A 14,666-nucleotide genomic window follows, 5' to 3' on the forward strand; every position below is an offset into this window, starting at 1 on the left:
GGGTTCGTCATAAGGCCTATATACTACTTCAGTAATGTTAAAACAAGCTCAGTCCTGCTTCTTCTAAAGTGTTTATGACAACCGATCTGGATTTTTCTGTTGAATAATGGAGTATCATTGTGGCAGTTTACCTACGTCAGCTGAGGGTGCACAGTTAATAACTCTGCACATCCAGCGACACAGATCTCATTCCAACTCCTCACTTTACATCCATCTCTTCTCCTCAGTATTCTTGTTTTCCTCTCATCCTCACTTCTATCCTTTCTTCTCCTCCCTCTTTCTCATTCACATTGCTCCTTCCCTTCTCACTTCCTTCTCATATCTTCCATCCCTCTCTCTCTCCTGCATCCTCATTCCTTCCTTCCGTATCTTTTTCTGCTCCTCTGAACGCTCCTCCTCTAACCCCCCTCCCCCCACTATCAGGCGAGCGGCTGCAGTCTGACTCAGTGTGTCTGTGTGTGTGTTCAGTCAGTAGCATGGCGTCTCTCATCCTCCTGCTGCTCAGCACCGCTCTGATCTACACAACTCAGGTAAGGACGAGTCACACTAACAACACACAGAGAGAGAGCGTTTTTAAATGTACAGTATGTTATATGTTCTGCACCATCATCATGGTAACATGATGGACAATGTCACTGCTGTTTATCTACACAGTTACATCATAATTTGTGTGTTATCATGTGTTCTACTTTATTGATTTTTTTGGTTAAGAGAACCTGTGTGTGTGTGTTTGTATTACTCAGTTTTTGGGAACATAAATCTGTACTCATATTGCGAGGACTTCTTGCTGAGGGACAAAAAAACAACATGAATCATCAGAACCTGCTTTAATGAAACCGCATGTAATGTCCTCAGAAGTGCTGAAACACATCTGAGTGCGCTTGTGTTTTTATGTGCTTGTGTGTTATTCCATCTTTGTGAGGACATTTTGTTTGGTTCCCTCTCTGGCAGAAATGTCTTAGGATTCAGATCTGGATTTAGAGTCCAGGTTAGAATAAGGTTTAGGGGTTTGGGAGGGGTTTGGATTATGGGAGATATTAGTCAGTGAAAGTCCTCAAAATGATAGAAAGACCAACATGTGTGTGTGGGCAGCCAACGTGACGGAGGAACATTTTGTTTCAGCCTCCTGTCGCCATAGCGACAGGAGACGGTAACCCATGGCAACAGGGTCGTGGTTACGGGTTACAGGAGGCCTCCTGACACCTGTGCAGCTGTGTGTTTGTTCTGCTGCTTTCCTACCTTTGGGAGGACAAACCACTTCAGAAAGACTGTGTGAGGTTAAAGCTGAACTGGAAGTGTCCACGGGGCCTCGAATGGGACCTGGAGTTGTGTAGGGTCCATGGTGTCTTGGTGCGCGTGACTGGGTGAGAATTTCACTCAGTCTACAGATACAAGATGCCAGATTCACAAGATGCCTAATTAGAAAAATCATTTTCCTTCCTAGGTGGACAAATTTTTCATCTTTAGGATTGTGACACTTTATTGTCCCAAAGTTATCCCACATACTGCATCTTTGTATCTCATTTTGTCATAAGAACCCCAAACAACAGTCAGCCATTCCAGTCCAGTCCTTTTCATTTGTAGCACATACAGGGAGACTGTTTTAAAGGAGTTCTCACTTGTTCGGTCCTCTGTTTGGTGTCTGGGTAGAGTTAGCAGTGGGCAGTATGGTGTGGTAATCACAGTGTTGTTTCATGCCGTTTTTTGAATTTGATGATCTCTTCATCAGCCCTTAGACATAAGGTTCAGAATTGTGCCGTCTCCCCAATCAGACATTTTTTGGGACTCAATGTGTAAATGACTTCTCTTCACCCTCAGATTTGGCTATTCTTCAGGTTTCATACATGTTCACTTGAATCCTCCACTGACCTGCTATGTCCACTTATAGGCATCATTACACTGATGTTGTATTAGAGAATGGCAGGGTCATAACACACCAAGCCGAAAAACAACTGGTGGCCATGGAACCAACTACTATGTCCACTCTCGTCGCTTTTTGTCTGAGGTAACAAGTAGGACTTGAACATGCTACAAAAATGACAGTTGATGAGCATGAAGCACAGGGGGCATCCACCAAACGTGATCCTCGACATGTGAACTCACAGAAATGTATACACTTGTAGACTCAAATTCTGTCGTCATCTGGACGATGTTGTCCAAACAGTGAAGTCTGATAAAGAAAAAACTGATTATTTTTCTTCTCCAGCAAATTGTAACGAAGGGGAACAAAAGCTCCTCTGCTTTACAGTGTTTGTGCTGCCTTTTGTTTATCCATTTCATTTAGTAGGTAATAATTACTGAAGGAGACGACGCCACAGTCAGATCACATCTGCAAACCTCCTGCCAACAAATTCACATTTTACTGTCACTATAACAGGACCAGCAGTACTAGCATCACCAGCACTTCCATTATCAGTACAAACAGCATAAACAGGGACTTAAACTGTGGAACATTTCCAGCTTTCTGTGCTGAGTAGAGGCCTAATGTTTATGTCTACATATGAAAGGATCCACAGCTCTACCAGCTGAACCCTGCAGTGACTCAGACTGAATGCTGGTCCTCAGAGGACTCATTAGTACATCCTCCTGCAGAACTGCTGATGTGTCATCATCACCCATAGTTCATCCTCCTGCTGTATTGAAGCCTCGCCATCATAAATCTGCTCCGATGCAGCCTGAGAGATATTAGTGCCATTAATCCCTTCTTCTGTTTGTCTCTGATAAACACACGGGTCTGCAGCAGGAAATTAAAGCTGTTTTAAAGAGCAGCAGATTACACTGAGAACATGTCTGTGTTTACAGCAGCTGGGCACCAGCTTCAGATTCTGATTTCTATAATTTTCTTAATGTTGCTGCTTCTTTTTGTCTTTGTCACCACCACCTGATGGAGCTCAATGATAAGCACAAAACAGACTTTTCACTGCAGTTCTTCTACCTCCACAAGATGTACCGGGGTACCAGAGTTAAGGGCCGTAGTTCTACCAAAAATAACTCTCTGGTCTGGAGGTATTGCTTCCTGAAGGTCCAGGAACTCTTATGGTATCTATCAGACCTGTAGTACTGAAATTTGCAGACTGGGTAAATAGCACGCAAACTTTGAACACAGGACATTCTTTAAAAGCTGTTTGCCACAAAAATCAAGAATCAACTGCAAAAATCACGTTTCTCCACCGGTAGTACAACACTGCTTCATTAAATTGCTCCCGATGCTGTCATGTGTACAATGACGTAGGAAATACGCAGAAATCTTCTAGATTTTGAATTATTTCTGATCAACTGGACAGTGCCAGTGACTGTTTTAATTCCTTTGTACAAAGTTTAGATTTTCAAGACAAAACATCCAGAGTAAGTAAGATTATTCTGAGCAAAGAGGAGCTTTCTCTGAGTCTCATCATGGCTAGACTGAATGTTTCTCAGGGGCCAGATCATGGGTCCAGCACTTTGATGAAAGTGGATCGGTTTTATCCAGAGCTCAGGATCAGACTCCAACAATGAGCGCACTTTTGGTGCCTCGAAACATCCTTCTAGCGATTATTAGGACACAGACTGTTTTACAGATTGTGTTTTGGTAAATTAGCAAAGAGAAGATTTTTTTGCATATCATGCTGCAAATCATGGCTGGACTTAAGGTCTGTGTCTAAACCAGTTCTCAGGAACACTTGAGACCATGATGAAAACCTGATGTGTTGCCCTGTGTTTACCTTTAAAGCTCCCGGTTTGCTGAGTCACTGCTCAGAAACTGACTCTGTGTTAACGCAGCCATAAACCAGTGGAGCTGAGTGACTCACATCAGTGATCTGATCAATAACTGTGTCTGACTGTGGATCTTGTCCTCTATGTCTCCCAATGCCTCTTTCTGCTCACACACATACAGACTCAGGAGCAATCATATTAGTGGAGGCTGGAACAGAACAGCTCGTTATACTGCCATGGCAACAGCACGTCTCTATGGACACTGGCACTATAACGCTATATAGAGGCTTATTGTGATGCTGTGTTCAGTTCTAACACTGACAGCTGCAACAACGCCACTACTTACATTTGTGAAGTTGCTGAGTACTTAGTGCAATAATTCTGCAATATCTTGAAGTTTTAACACCTGAACTGCTCACGCAGTGTGTGAAGCCTGATCAGTCCTGCAGTGACAGAAAAAAGCCTCAGTTATATCTGTTGGATCAGGATCAAAACACTGGAGACGTGATGTGATCTGCTGTAGCTCAGGTAATTTCTCTCTAAACATGTACTGACACAAAGATCCATAATATAATAGGTAGTTATGTTTTATTTAAGAAAAACACAAAACTGAATGCACTCCTCAAACTCCACAGAATTAACTTTTTACATTTAATAAAATATAAAGTGTGAGGATGTGATGATGGAGCTGTCATTTGTCATTTGACTCAGTTGCTTTGCTTTTTCCTTTTCTTTTGGCTTTTAAGGGGGAATTGTCTGGTTCTATCTATACATCTTTAATAATCTAAATAACGTAGAATTGAATTTAGTGTTAGCTGGAAACTCTGCGTGTAATTTAAATGCTGCCAAATATTGTCTTTAAATGCAACAACTAGTTCTTTGGTGTTTGATTATAGAAAGTTTAGCCCGATTGACAATCCAGTCAGAGCAGACGATGAGACAACGACTGAGAAACTGATGAAGCAGGTACAGACTCACCTGTCTGTGACATCTGCATGTTCATTTCTGTTACTCTGGATCGGGATGAATACACTACTACAAACTGTCTCCAGGAAATATCCAGATGCTACTTTGCTACTTACAGCTTTAAACCACATTCACACAACCCGAAGTAGCAGGAGACCCTGTTAAAGCTGAATTGATCACATGGTGCCTCCTGGTTAGTTCCTGGGTTTTATCTAGTGTTTCAATTTTATTTTGATAAGTAAAGAGGAGTGAGTTTTTTTTTTTTTTTTTTTTTTTTAAGAGGTTTTGTCCTTGAATCTGTACTTCAAAATCAAATTTTAAACCTGAATATTTAAGATTTCTGCAGAAATGTTATTGTTGAGGAAATCTGGACTGGACTTTTGTAAATACTTTGTTTTAATCAATAGCTCAGAGAAATCACTTTCCTACTGCAGTACTGATATTTCTGGACATAAGATTATTTTTACTGAACGCCTTTTTAACTTGTGCAAAGCATTGAAAGCCGCACTTTTAGTGGAGCCTTTTTTTTTTTATGTAGTTAAACTTATGTGTGTTTATTCTTCAACCCCCCCCAAAGTCCTTACCTGCAGCTCGAGGTGGCGGGCGTAGTCTGGATGTATCTGTGGGCGGAGTCAGACGGCAGCGCAGAGACATCCGTAACACCCTGCAATATGAAGACCAGATGATGTCATATCCTGGCACGGAGACAGGGGGTGGGGGCAATGACCTTTACTACCAATCAGGTGACTGGAGGGGGAGGGGCTTGGACCAGGCCCTGCAGCGATTGTTGGAGAGAGACCAGAGGCAGGAGCTTGAAGAGGAGCAGCGAGCAGGTTTGAGTTCAAGTCATTGTAGTTGTAATGTATAGGTTAACCTTAACATCCGCATATTAATTGTGTGTCAGACATAATACTACTTCCTCTATAGTCCTCAACGAATAGTTTATACACACATACACCCATCAGGCATAACCTTATGACCACCTGTGCAATTTAATTCGATCCAATACAGTGGATCTGCAATGAATTTTTACAAGGTAATCTTAGTTTTTCCTCACCACGAAGTGCCCATGTCACGATTTTGGTTAAGGGAGGACCCAAGAAGACAATGCAAGGGATGAACTAAAAAGGGCTTTATTTGGCACGGACTTCAATGATGAACAGAAATCGCTTCTTACAGGAGGGTATAAGAAAACAGGCTCAGAACACAGACTCAGACAACACTAACAAGAGGACCAGAACATGAGGGGAGTTAACTCAGTAAAAGATAAGATAACAGAAACTAACCTCAACAAAGAGAGGGACTTAATTTAGTCAAACTAAATACAAGACTCGGGAATTAACAAGACTAGAAAATCTGATAACCCTAAAGAGCACACAGGGAAAAGCACAGGCTAAAAAAACAATAAGGCAGGAACAAACATGAACTTACTAACGCAGGTAACACATGGGGTAGACTATGGAAAACTGACACAGATAGCTAAACAAATGAGACTCAGATAAACTACTGAACAGAAGAGAAACTAAACAACAAGGAACGGATAACAATAACTACTAATACAAAAATGAACACAAAGGATATGGCAGAGGAGATTAAGAGAAACAAAATAAGATGCAGGTAAGAAAACAAACTGCTAAACAAAAAATGAACACACGTAGTAACAACTACTTAAGGCAAAACGGAACATGAACCTAAACACCCTGGAAGAAAAGGATAAGTAACGTAACAGAGTTGGGGGAAGCACGGAAACTAACACAGGAGACTAAGGGGAGGCAGACACGAATAAACTGAACATAAAGCGCTGGCAGACTGAAGGGAACAAAAGCATACTTTAACACTAAACCAGGTTTAAACTAGCAGAGCTAACACAAAAAAAACTAGACTAAACACTGAAAGAACAAAAGGCAAACTTCAGACCAAACGACACAGAAGCACAGAGTCCCAGAATACAAATGTCCATGAAACATACATACAGATGTGGGCAGTAACAACAATGGCAATGACAACAGCAGTGACCACAAAGATCTGGCAGGGGCGTGAAGGGAAGACTGAACTTAAATAGAGGAGGGAACAGGTGCAAACAATGAGGGACAACGAGGGTAAAGCTGGGCAAAAGGAACCAGGCACAGGAAGTAGGGAGAAGGGGCCACAAAATAAAAGTCCAGAAACAGGAAGTGCGATTTAAATTCTGGTAGAACTGAAAGGTTCTACCAGAAAGGGAGGAAATATTTTTATATATGATTTTAAAATGTTGATTATGGATCATCAGCTTGTAGAGAGAAATAGAAATGTGACAACAAACCAGTCAAATGTCTCCTCAGCCTACCTGGCTGCTCTGCTTCGCCTGTTGAGTGAGGCAGAAAGTGCTGGATTGGTTGGTCCAGGAGATGTGGAGGTTGCTGGGGAAGACCAGGAAGAGGATGACGATCAGGGTCCACAGGGGGACTTCCAGGGCCCAGCCCCCCCAGACTACGATGAGACAGGCCGTGGGATGAGCATGGGAAGACCCACAGCTGCCTGGTGGGGCTTTTTAGAGCCACAGCTGGCTCAGGCTCTGCTGGACAGGTGAGTTTTTGAATTTTTTGTTGTTTGTGGCATCATGGTGAAGATTGGAGTTTAAAAGTTTCCCATAACAGTGCTGGTAAGTCCAACCAGGATAAACTAGCTGTGTGATCAATAGAAAAACGATCTTAAATAAAAACTGGGGAACGAACTAAATGTCCCAAACTTTGATGATGTAAAAATAATGAACAAAGTTACTAAATAAGTACAAAATAAATGAGACAAACTCAGCATAACATTGTTGTGTAAGTGATAAGAAGCTGTGATTGTGCTTGTCAGGATGGAGCCTCAGGTGGCTCAGACTCTGCTGGAAAGAGCGAGACAGGAACGACTTCAGCAGACGGGACGATTGACCTCAGGACAGAATCAGGACGCTCTGAGGTGATCAGTGTCTTTGAGGCTTTAGTTAAACGTACATTCAAAATATTATTTCAACATAACAATATTCGAGTTTCATTATTTAGAGAACAAACAAAAGCATGCAGTATACCTATTAATACATACTGCATCTTTTTATCATTTGTTGTGTTTTTCTCAAAATAATTTTATTGCACAGATTTTTCATCACTGCGTGATTTTTCTCTAAATATAATTTTTCTCCTGACATTTTAGCCATATGAACATGTCAAAATGTTTTCATAACATATTGCATGTTACTGAATGTTGCACCTTTTCCAATAGATTAAGTTGTTAAATTTTAGGTTTTTTTTTTTTTTTTTTTTACATTTCCTTGACATATTATAACTTAGTTAACAAAGGGGATAACAAACGTAAATAAACTGGTATTAAACTTTTCCAACAATTAACCACAAATATTTCTACACCTGAGCTGTAATGGCATCTGGCTGTCTCCTCCTCAGACACATGGTTGCTAGGATACTGTCCAGCATTGGCCCTAACAATGCCCCAGTGATCTCATCTGGTCGCCGAGCAAAGAGGGATCTGTCAAACACTGCAGCGCAGCCCATTATTGCCCACAGGAGAACCCGCCGTTCCCTTGACGACGTGGCTTCTTTGTCGCCTAGCAATGATCCCCCCCTTCTCAGGGTGAAGAGGCTGGAGGAAGATGAAGAAGAGGAGAAACTTCGCCCTCCCATCACTGGGCTGCAGAGGATGAAACGCATTGATACCATGGCAACAGGTGGTGTGGAAGAATTGAATCATGGAAGTCGTAAGCGCCAAAGGAGGGCCCTGAACTACGACCCCCAAATCCTGATCGATCAGATTCTGGAGTACATGAGGGAGTGAGGGGGAGGACGAGGAGGGAAGGAAAAGAAAAGAAACAGGGAAAAGAGGAGAGGAAACAAGGAAAGAATGAGAAACCAAGGAGAGGAGAGTTGAATCGAAGTAAAACAGATGGAGGCTGAGGTACTGAAGATGAGGGGGTGAGGAGGAAGAGGAGGTGTATTCTGTCTTCATATTTTATTTTCTGTGTTCGTTGGTTTTTGCTGCTTCTGGTGAAAATGTGATCTGTGGTTTGTTGTTAAAAACAGGATGAAGTGATGAGGAGTTAACACATTAGTTCACACAAGTTTCTGAAAGTTTCCTGAAATGTACCTGCAAAGAACAATATCATGATAATTTTACATAAATTGGATAAGGAAGTGAAAACTCTCAACATTTTCTAATTTAATTGTGTTTTGTTTCCTAGAAATGTCCCAGACAAATTTTCTGGAAAGATTTCATTGATGTGGAACTTAATTTTTGATTTGATGTGTGTGTGTGCGCTCCAAAAAATGTTTTTTGTTTTGTTTGCATTCTGTGGTTTGATTTCTCAAACTGGACACGCCGCTCCTGTCTGGGGAATCTAAACAGTTTAAACTGTATGAATAAAGATACTGACATTAAACAAAGTTTTAAAGTTACATTCCTCTGGAAAGAAAAAACTCTGGAAAAAAACTATGTCCTCAAAACTAGTTGACACTTGGCACCAAACATCATAGGTTTAAGAGAAAAAAATACGCCAGATATTATACATTTCCTAAGTTTGGTGGTACGTGGCTTTGAACTTCTTTTATTGCAGTTCTGTGACTTCCTGTGGAGTCTGTGGAGCCATCCCTCTATGCCTTTGGTAGATTTCTGCATCTACTCTGCATCATGTTAAAGATTCCTGATTAAACTACTTCACACTGAGTCCAGCTTCCCTGCATCAGCATGGATCTGTTTCTGGAAAATAACAGTTGGCTAATGGAGGGTGGCGGTAACTGTAGTGACAGCTTAACAGCTCTGTGATTGGTCTGTTCTTTTTATGTTCATGTACTTCAGTTTGTGTGCAGCAGCTCTGTCAGTGTGATCACTCGTTCGTCTTTGGTGAAAATAAAAGCTTTTATTTGTTTTATTCTGAAATAAAGTCAGTATCCACCACAAACCGTCTATTTCGTCTGTCTCTGGTGCAGGATAACAAAGAAGGGTGAGTTCTGAAAGAGGCCACATTTTGGTAAATCTCAGCTACAGGTGACAAGCGGGATTACTTTACTCAAGATGGAGTAAAGTTCTGCAGACTAAAGGCTTTTCTGAAACAGTGTGTTTTTACCGAGCTGCTGTTCATTTTAAAGACGCCTGTCAATGTCATGCTATAATGATTTAGACCAAATTCTGTTTCTTTATGAATACATTTGTAATTAATTTACAAGCAAACCTGGACTGTGAAGAAAACATAATGGCAAAATTTGTTTGTTGTCCACATGAGGGATACAAACCAGAGTCAAGATGATGTCATACAAACCTTTTAACATTAAAATGATACAACTTTATATTATAGTTTTCCTTTCATCTGTGAGGCTGCAGGCCTGTGATCTAATCCCAGTGTTTGACACCACAGTTAAGCCATGCATTTCACCCATTTAAAATTTGAATATTTTATTATTAAGCCACGGTACTGATAAGTTAATACCAACAGTTTAAATATCACAATTTAGCCATTTTCAGTGTTCTACAAAAACATTTAGGAACAACAGCTTGTTGATTGAAACAGTGAGTTTTGAATGGTTCTTTTGTGACACTTGTTGTATCACTGGTACATAGAAATGTACTAACTGTTTTTTTCCAACAGAGGACCATGCTGCTATAATTAAAATTCTGATTTAATTTGTGTATTTGTTAAAAACTCTATGTTCTACACTTCATAAGAGAAGTTAGAACAAATATTAATAAGCACATAAACATGTCTTAAAGCGGTAGTAAAGGCTTGTATACGCATAATTAATGGACCATTAAAACATGTACAATACAAATTTCAAACATTTTCGTAATCACATTCTGACAAACAATGATAAAATGCAGCTCTATAAATATATATGTGCTCTATGAAAATCTAATTATGTACAGTTTAAAAATGTCTAATGTTTTAAACTGCAACTAAAAACAAGGAAACATCATCAAAAATAACAATCCTCCTGGAAGACTCAGAGCAGGGAAAACTGCTACAGTTATTTTATTTATGTACCCTAAAGGTCGAAGTTCATGCTGACAGAAAGCTGACATTTTACATAAATCATCTTATATTAGTTATGTTTTTATCAGCTAAGAATAACTTAGCACTATACTTTCACCAATTGTAAGCTAACAGCACTTGAAGCTAAATTATGCAATAGGCTGTCGTAACTGAACCCAACGATAAGCTATCTGGAACTGAAGCACGGTTAACCTTAATGCTGCTTACACATCATGTGGCCACAATGGGATGTTACTACAGAAATATTTTGTTCAGGCAGCTGATTAAATCTAATGACCTAGCTAAGATAACTAGCCACTTATTTTCAGTTCAGCCACGTACAGATTTCTGGTCGTTACAACACCAAACACGTCAAATACTTTTCACATTTAGTCATTTGGCAGATACTTTTTTTCCAGAGCAATACACACATAAGAAACATGGCGTTGAGTGTGGACCATTGAACATGTGGACCAGAGGAGCTGGGGACTGAACCTCTTACCCTGTGGTTGGTGGACAAGCTGCACTTTCTTTTAAAAAGCTTATTCAGTTTTAGTAGCTACCAAGATATTGATGTATCTAAAACCAGTGATGGGGGCTTTTGTTGCTTGTTTGGAGCTTCACTTACTTCTCTTGAGTGAGGACCTGATGTTACTAAGAAATTACTGAGATCTCATACTCAGAATCACAGGTGGGACATAAATGCTGTTTTCCACCAGCTGCTTGTAGTTGAAACATTATGTGAGCTAAGTCAAGTTAACTGAAGTTAAGTGAAGCTAATGGAAATTCACTGACATCATCTGGATCTAAATGAAGCTAACTTGAAAGTAACTGAAACTAAGTGAAGGTAACTGGACAGGCTACAGAACACACTCCTTTTTGACAAGGCTAATAAAAACAAATTGTTGTTGAAATTCATTTATTGGTAAAACACAAACTAGTTTGGTAGGTGTAACTGCTGAGTACAAAAACAGAACGAAAGCCAACATTAGCTTGATCATATCTGATCTGAAACTTCAGAACTTATGTTTTTAAATGAAGCCAGCATATTTTAAACACAAACTAGTTCAAACTAGAAAACGTTAACATTTCATTAGCCTACATGAGTAAAACAAAGCTTGCCATTATCCGATACTCACTGTCCACAATTCGACAAAACCAAACCCTCTGGATCAGCACTGAGCAGTGAAGCTAATCTTTCCTTCTGGCCAGTGCTGGTAAAACAACTCTGCGTTGACAATGTGACCCACACTGGCCCGAAAACAGACAAAGGAGAATCATTTTTCAGCTATGATACAATAACCTACTCTTAGGAGAATTCCGTGCTATAAAACTGTCAAACTTCAGTTGTGATGATGAAACTTGATCTAGTGAATCACTGAGGACTTTTTTCTAAATCATATTGATTTCATACCAGATCTGGTCCAGCTCTATAAGGGGTTCTAGATCTATAGCTTTTGTTGTGAAATACAGAAGACACTGGCCTTAATCCTGGTCCATACTGACATAAACATCAGCTGTTTAAGTTACTGTGATATGTTATTGACCGTGAGTGCAAGTAATGTTCAGGTGAAGTATATGATGCCAAAACAGAAAAATACTGCACATTATCCCCTGTGGACTTTTTCATTCTACCTTTCCTCCTTCTCTCGTTATTGTGACAACAAAAAGGTGGTTGCTGTTTCCAGGTAACCAGGTGTTGATGAACAGAGAAAAGTTACTGCCTTCTTCTTCGGGCTTGTTTTGACACTGATCTCCTCATGCTGCTGCTGATGATTGAGACACCGGAGACCAAACATCTCTACAGAAGAGAAGAAGAGTCAAATGTCTATAAAGCAGTAAAGAGACAGAGTGACACTAGAACAAGAGACATACCTGGTGATATCACGCTGACATCAGCAGACCTGTGGTAACTGTAAATACACACTGTGATTAATAAACAATGAGATTAAAGATTTGTCATTGCAGGGCTCCTCGATGTCCCCCTCCCTCACCGTCTTTGGTGTCCGGTGGCAGCAAAGCATCCTGTCTGTTAGCGAGGACGAACGCTAGTGTGGCCAAGATACCGGCGTCCAAAATGCCCAGGATGGCCAAGATGTAGGCCCAGTGGACTGAGCAGTTACCTGGAGAGAAACTGCCGACCTGGAGACAGATGCAGGGTCAGTGTCATTACACAGAATCAATACAGCCATGGATGGAATAGGATACAGTGGTCGTTTTTTATTTCTTTGTGGTATTTCTGTCCTCGGGAGGATTTGTTCCTCTGTGTGGACATTTTCTGACAACTCATCTCCACGTCTATACACAGAGGATCCATCCTGAATAAAGGTTATCAATACTTGATCAATACTCAATCAATACATGCTAAACATATGCTTTGTTCAGTCACTCACCGACTCTCCACACAGAGCTCTCATCTCTGGACTCTCCCATGAGTCTGGAAACAGGAGACAAGCCAACGCGAGACAGAAACCTACAGAGACAGAGACAGAGACAAGTGAAGACTGAGTTAATGTTCAGTTACTGTAGGACTAGTATCACCCGTACCCTGACTATAAACAGTACAGCAGGGCCACTGGTACTGACCTGCAGTGAGCTGCAGCCATGCGCAGATCTTGTAGACGGTTGCGGCACTGCAGAACCTAAAGAGACAGAGACAGAGGACGCTGGTCCACATGGCCCAGAGAGACACCCCCACCAACACGGCCACTGACTGGAAGGATGGCAGAGGAGACAGATTAGACAGGCCCCCCCGACAGTCTGGGACTGGCCAGTCAGAGTCCACACACACCTGACATGTGTACAGAGACATATGGGGACATACAAGGACACAAACATTTTTTTTAGTTTCATCAGTACATATGTGTCCAAATGCTAAAGTCTCAGTCTGTCTCTCACCTCAAACAGTCCAAGGGTGCCACTGACGGCTAGTGGTCCTGACCCCTGACGGACCTCTGAGGTACCGATCCAGGACGGCTGTACCAGGACCACCACCTGGATGATGGCAAAGCAGAGCATACAGACTGCCCAGAGGACGCCAATCGCCCGGGCGCTTCGTACGAACTCAGTCTGATAGAGACGAGACAGGTCAGCGAGGCCAGGAGACACAGACATGGCTGAGACAAAGAGAGAGAGAGAGAGAGAGAGAGAGGTGGATGTCCTCATAGTTATGACAACAGTGTCCCCCTCCCCACTGTATGTTTTTATGGTTGGATGTTTTTGTGTTTATTTTGTGATGTTTTTGTGTGCGCCAGCAGCCAATCAGCGTCAGAGACACCAAATCAAAACGTCAACATTGAACTATTACGTCATCGGCTGCAGAGAACGAACATAAACGATTTAATGTAAAAAAAACGATGTCGGGTCATTTTCTCTAGTGTCTCGCGACTAAAGATTATGACGCAGCTTTACTGCGGTTTTACATAACGACTGTTCAGACCCCGACCCGTGATCGGTGACTGAAGAACCGAGCTAATCCGGTAACAACGACCCGAAACACGAGACAAGAAAAAAGGAAACGAACCTGCAGCTGAAGCAGCCCCACCTGTGTCCGCGGGAAGATGAGGATGGAGATGAAGGGGGGTGGCGGTGGGGGGTGGCGGTGTCAGTCCACTGCGTCCCCGGATGTTTAGCTTTACTGCAGAGGACAAGGAACCAAAGTAGATTCGCCAGATCTGCTTTAAGCATCTGATTCAAAACCCAACCAGCCTCAGTCCGGAGCTAGAGATACTCTGTTACCAGTCAGTATTAGCTCAAAATACCCAAGTATCAATTATTAATCACTTTATGAAGTACTTTATGGATGATCCTAGCCTGCAGTAATTATATTATCATTACTCTGAATCTAAAAGTAACTACAGGTGTTGTAGGAAAAGCATACTCAAGTTAGAGTATCTCAATTCCACAACTACAACTACATTGCTATCACTGTCCTAGTATACAGGCAGATCCAAAAGTATTTGGACAGTTTTGCTCTGTAGCCTTAACAGTAGCCATCAACTATCAGCTATAA

At 41.3% G+C, this 14,666-nt stretch overlaps 2 protein-coding genes across 2 annotated transcripts; one reads left to right on the forward strand and one right to left on the reverse strand.

The window, feature by feature from the left end:
* Window positions 1-369: 369 nt before the first annotated feature.
* On the forward strand, window positions 370-9,589 carry pcsk1nl (proprotein convertase subtilisin/kexin type 1 inhibitor, like). Its single transcript, XM_067526404.1, has 5 exons — window positions 370-530; window positions 5,237-5,492; window positions 6,981-7,224; window positions 7,501-7,602; window positions 8,082-9,589. Exons 1-5 carry the CDS (start codon window positions 477-479, stop codon window positions 8,467-8,469), a joined length of 1,044 nt encoding a protein of 347 aa, XP_067382505.1. The 5' UTR covers window positions 370-476; the 3' UTR covers window positions 8,470-9,589.
* A 474-nt stretch (window positions 9,590-10,063) lies between these two features.
* lhfpl4b (LHFPL tetraspan subfamily member 4b) lies at window positions 10,064-14,382 on the reverse strand. The gene is made up of 7 exons (XM_067526405.1): window positions 14,178-14,382; window positions 13,553-13,770; window positions 13,241-13,445; window positions 13,048-13,127; window positions 12,649-12,796; window positions 12,530-12,567; window positions 10,064-12,455 (listed from the first exon to the last, which is right to left on the reverse strand). The coding sequence occupies exons 2-6, from the start codon at window positions 13,766-13,768 to the stop codon at window positions 12,539-12,541; spliced, it is 678 nt and encodes a 225-aa protein (XP_067382506.1). The 5' UTR covers window positions 13,769-13,770; window positions 14,178-14,382; the 3' UTR covers window positions 10,064-12,455; window positions 12,530-12,538.
* Between the last annotated feature and the right edge of the window lie 284 nt (window positions 14,383-14,666).

This window comes from Channa argus, chromosome 13, assembly GCF_033026475.1.
Source record: "Channa argus isolate prfri chromosome 13, Channa argus male v1.0, whole genome shotgun sequence".
Taxonomy (NCBI): Eukaryota; Metazoa; Chordata; class Actinopteri; order Anabantiformes; family Channidae; genus Channa; species Channa argus.

What these genes read in the sequence shown, in the direction of transcription:
- pcsk1nl (XM_067526404.1), top strand. Translation starts at nt 477, where the DNA reads ATGGCGTCTCTCATCCTCCTGCTGCTCAGCACCGCTCTGATCTACACA. An exon ending in CTCTGATCTACACAACTCAG is followed by an intron (nt 531 to 5,236) that starts GTAAGGACGAGT and finishes CCCCCCCCAAAG; the next exon opens with TCCTTACCTGCAGCTCGAGG. An exon ending in CAGAATCAGGACGCTCTGAG is followed by an intron (nt 7,603 to 8,081) that starts GTGATCAGTGTC and finishes TCTCCTCCTCAG; the next exon opens with ACACATGGTTGCTAGGATAC.
- lhfpl4b (XM_067526405.1), bottom strand. Translation starts at nt 13,768, where the DNA reads ATGTCTGTGTCTCCTGGCCTCGCTGACCTGTCTCGTCTCTATCAGACT. An exon ending in GAGCTCTGTGTGGAGAGTCG is followed by an intron (nt 12,797 to 13,047) that starts GTGAGTGACTGA and finishes ATCTGTCTCCAG; the next exon opens with GTCGGCAGTTTCTCTCCAGG. An exon ending in GCCACCGGACACCAAAGACG is followed by an intron (nt 12,568 to 12,648) that starts GTGAGGGAGGGG and finishes GTGTATTTACAG; the next exon opens with TTACCACAGGTCTGCTGATG.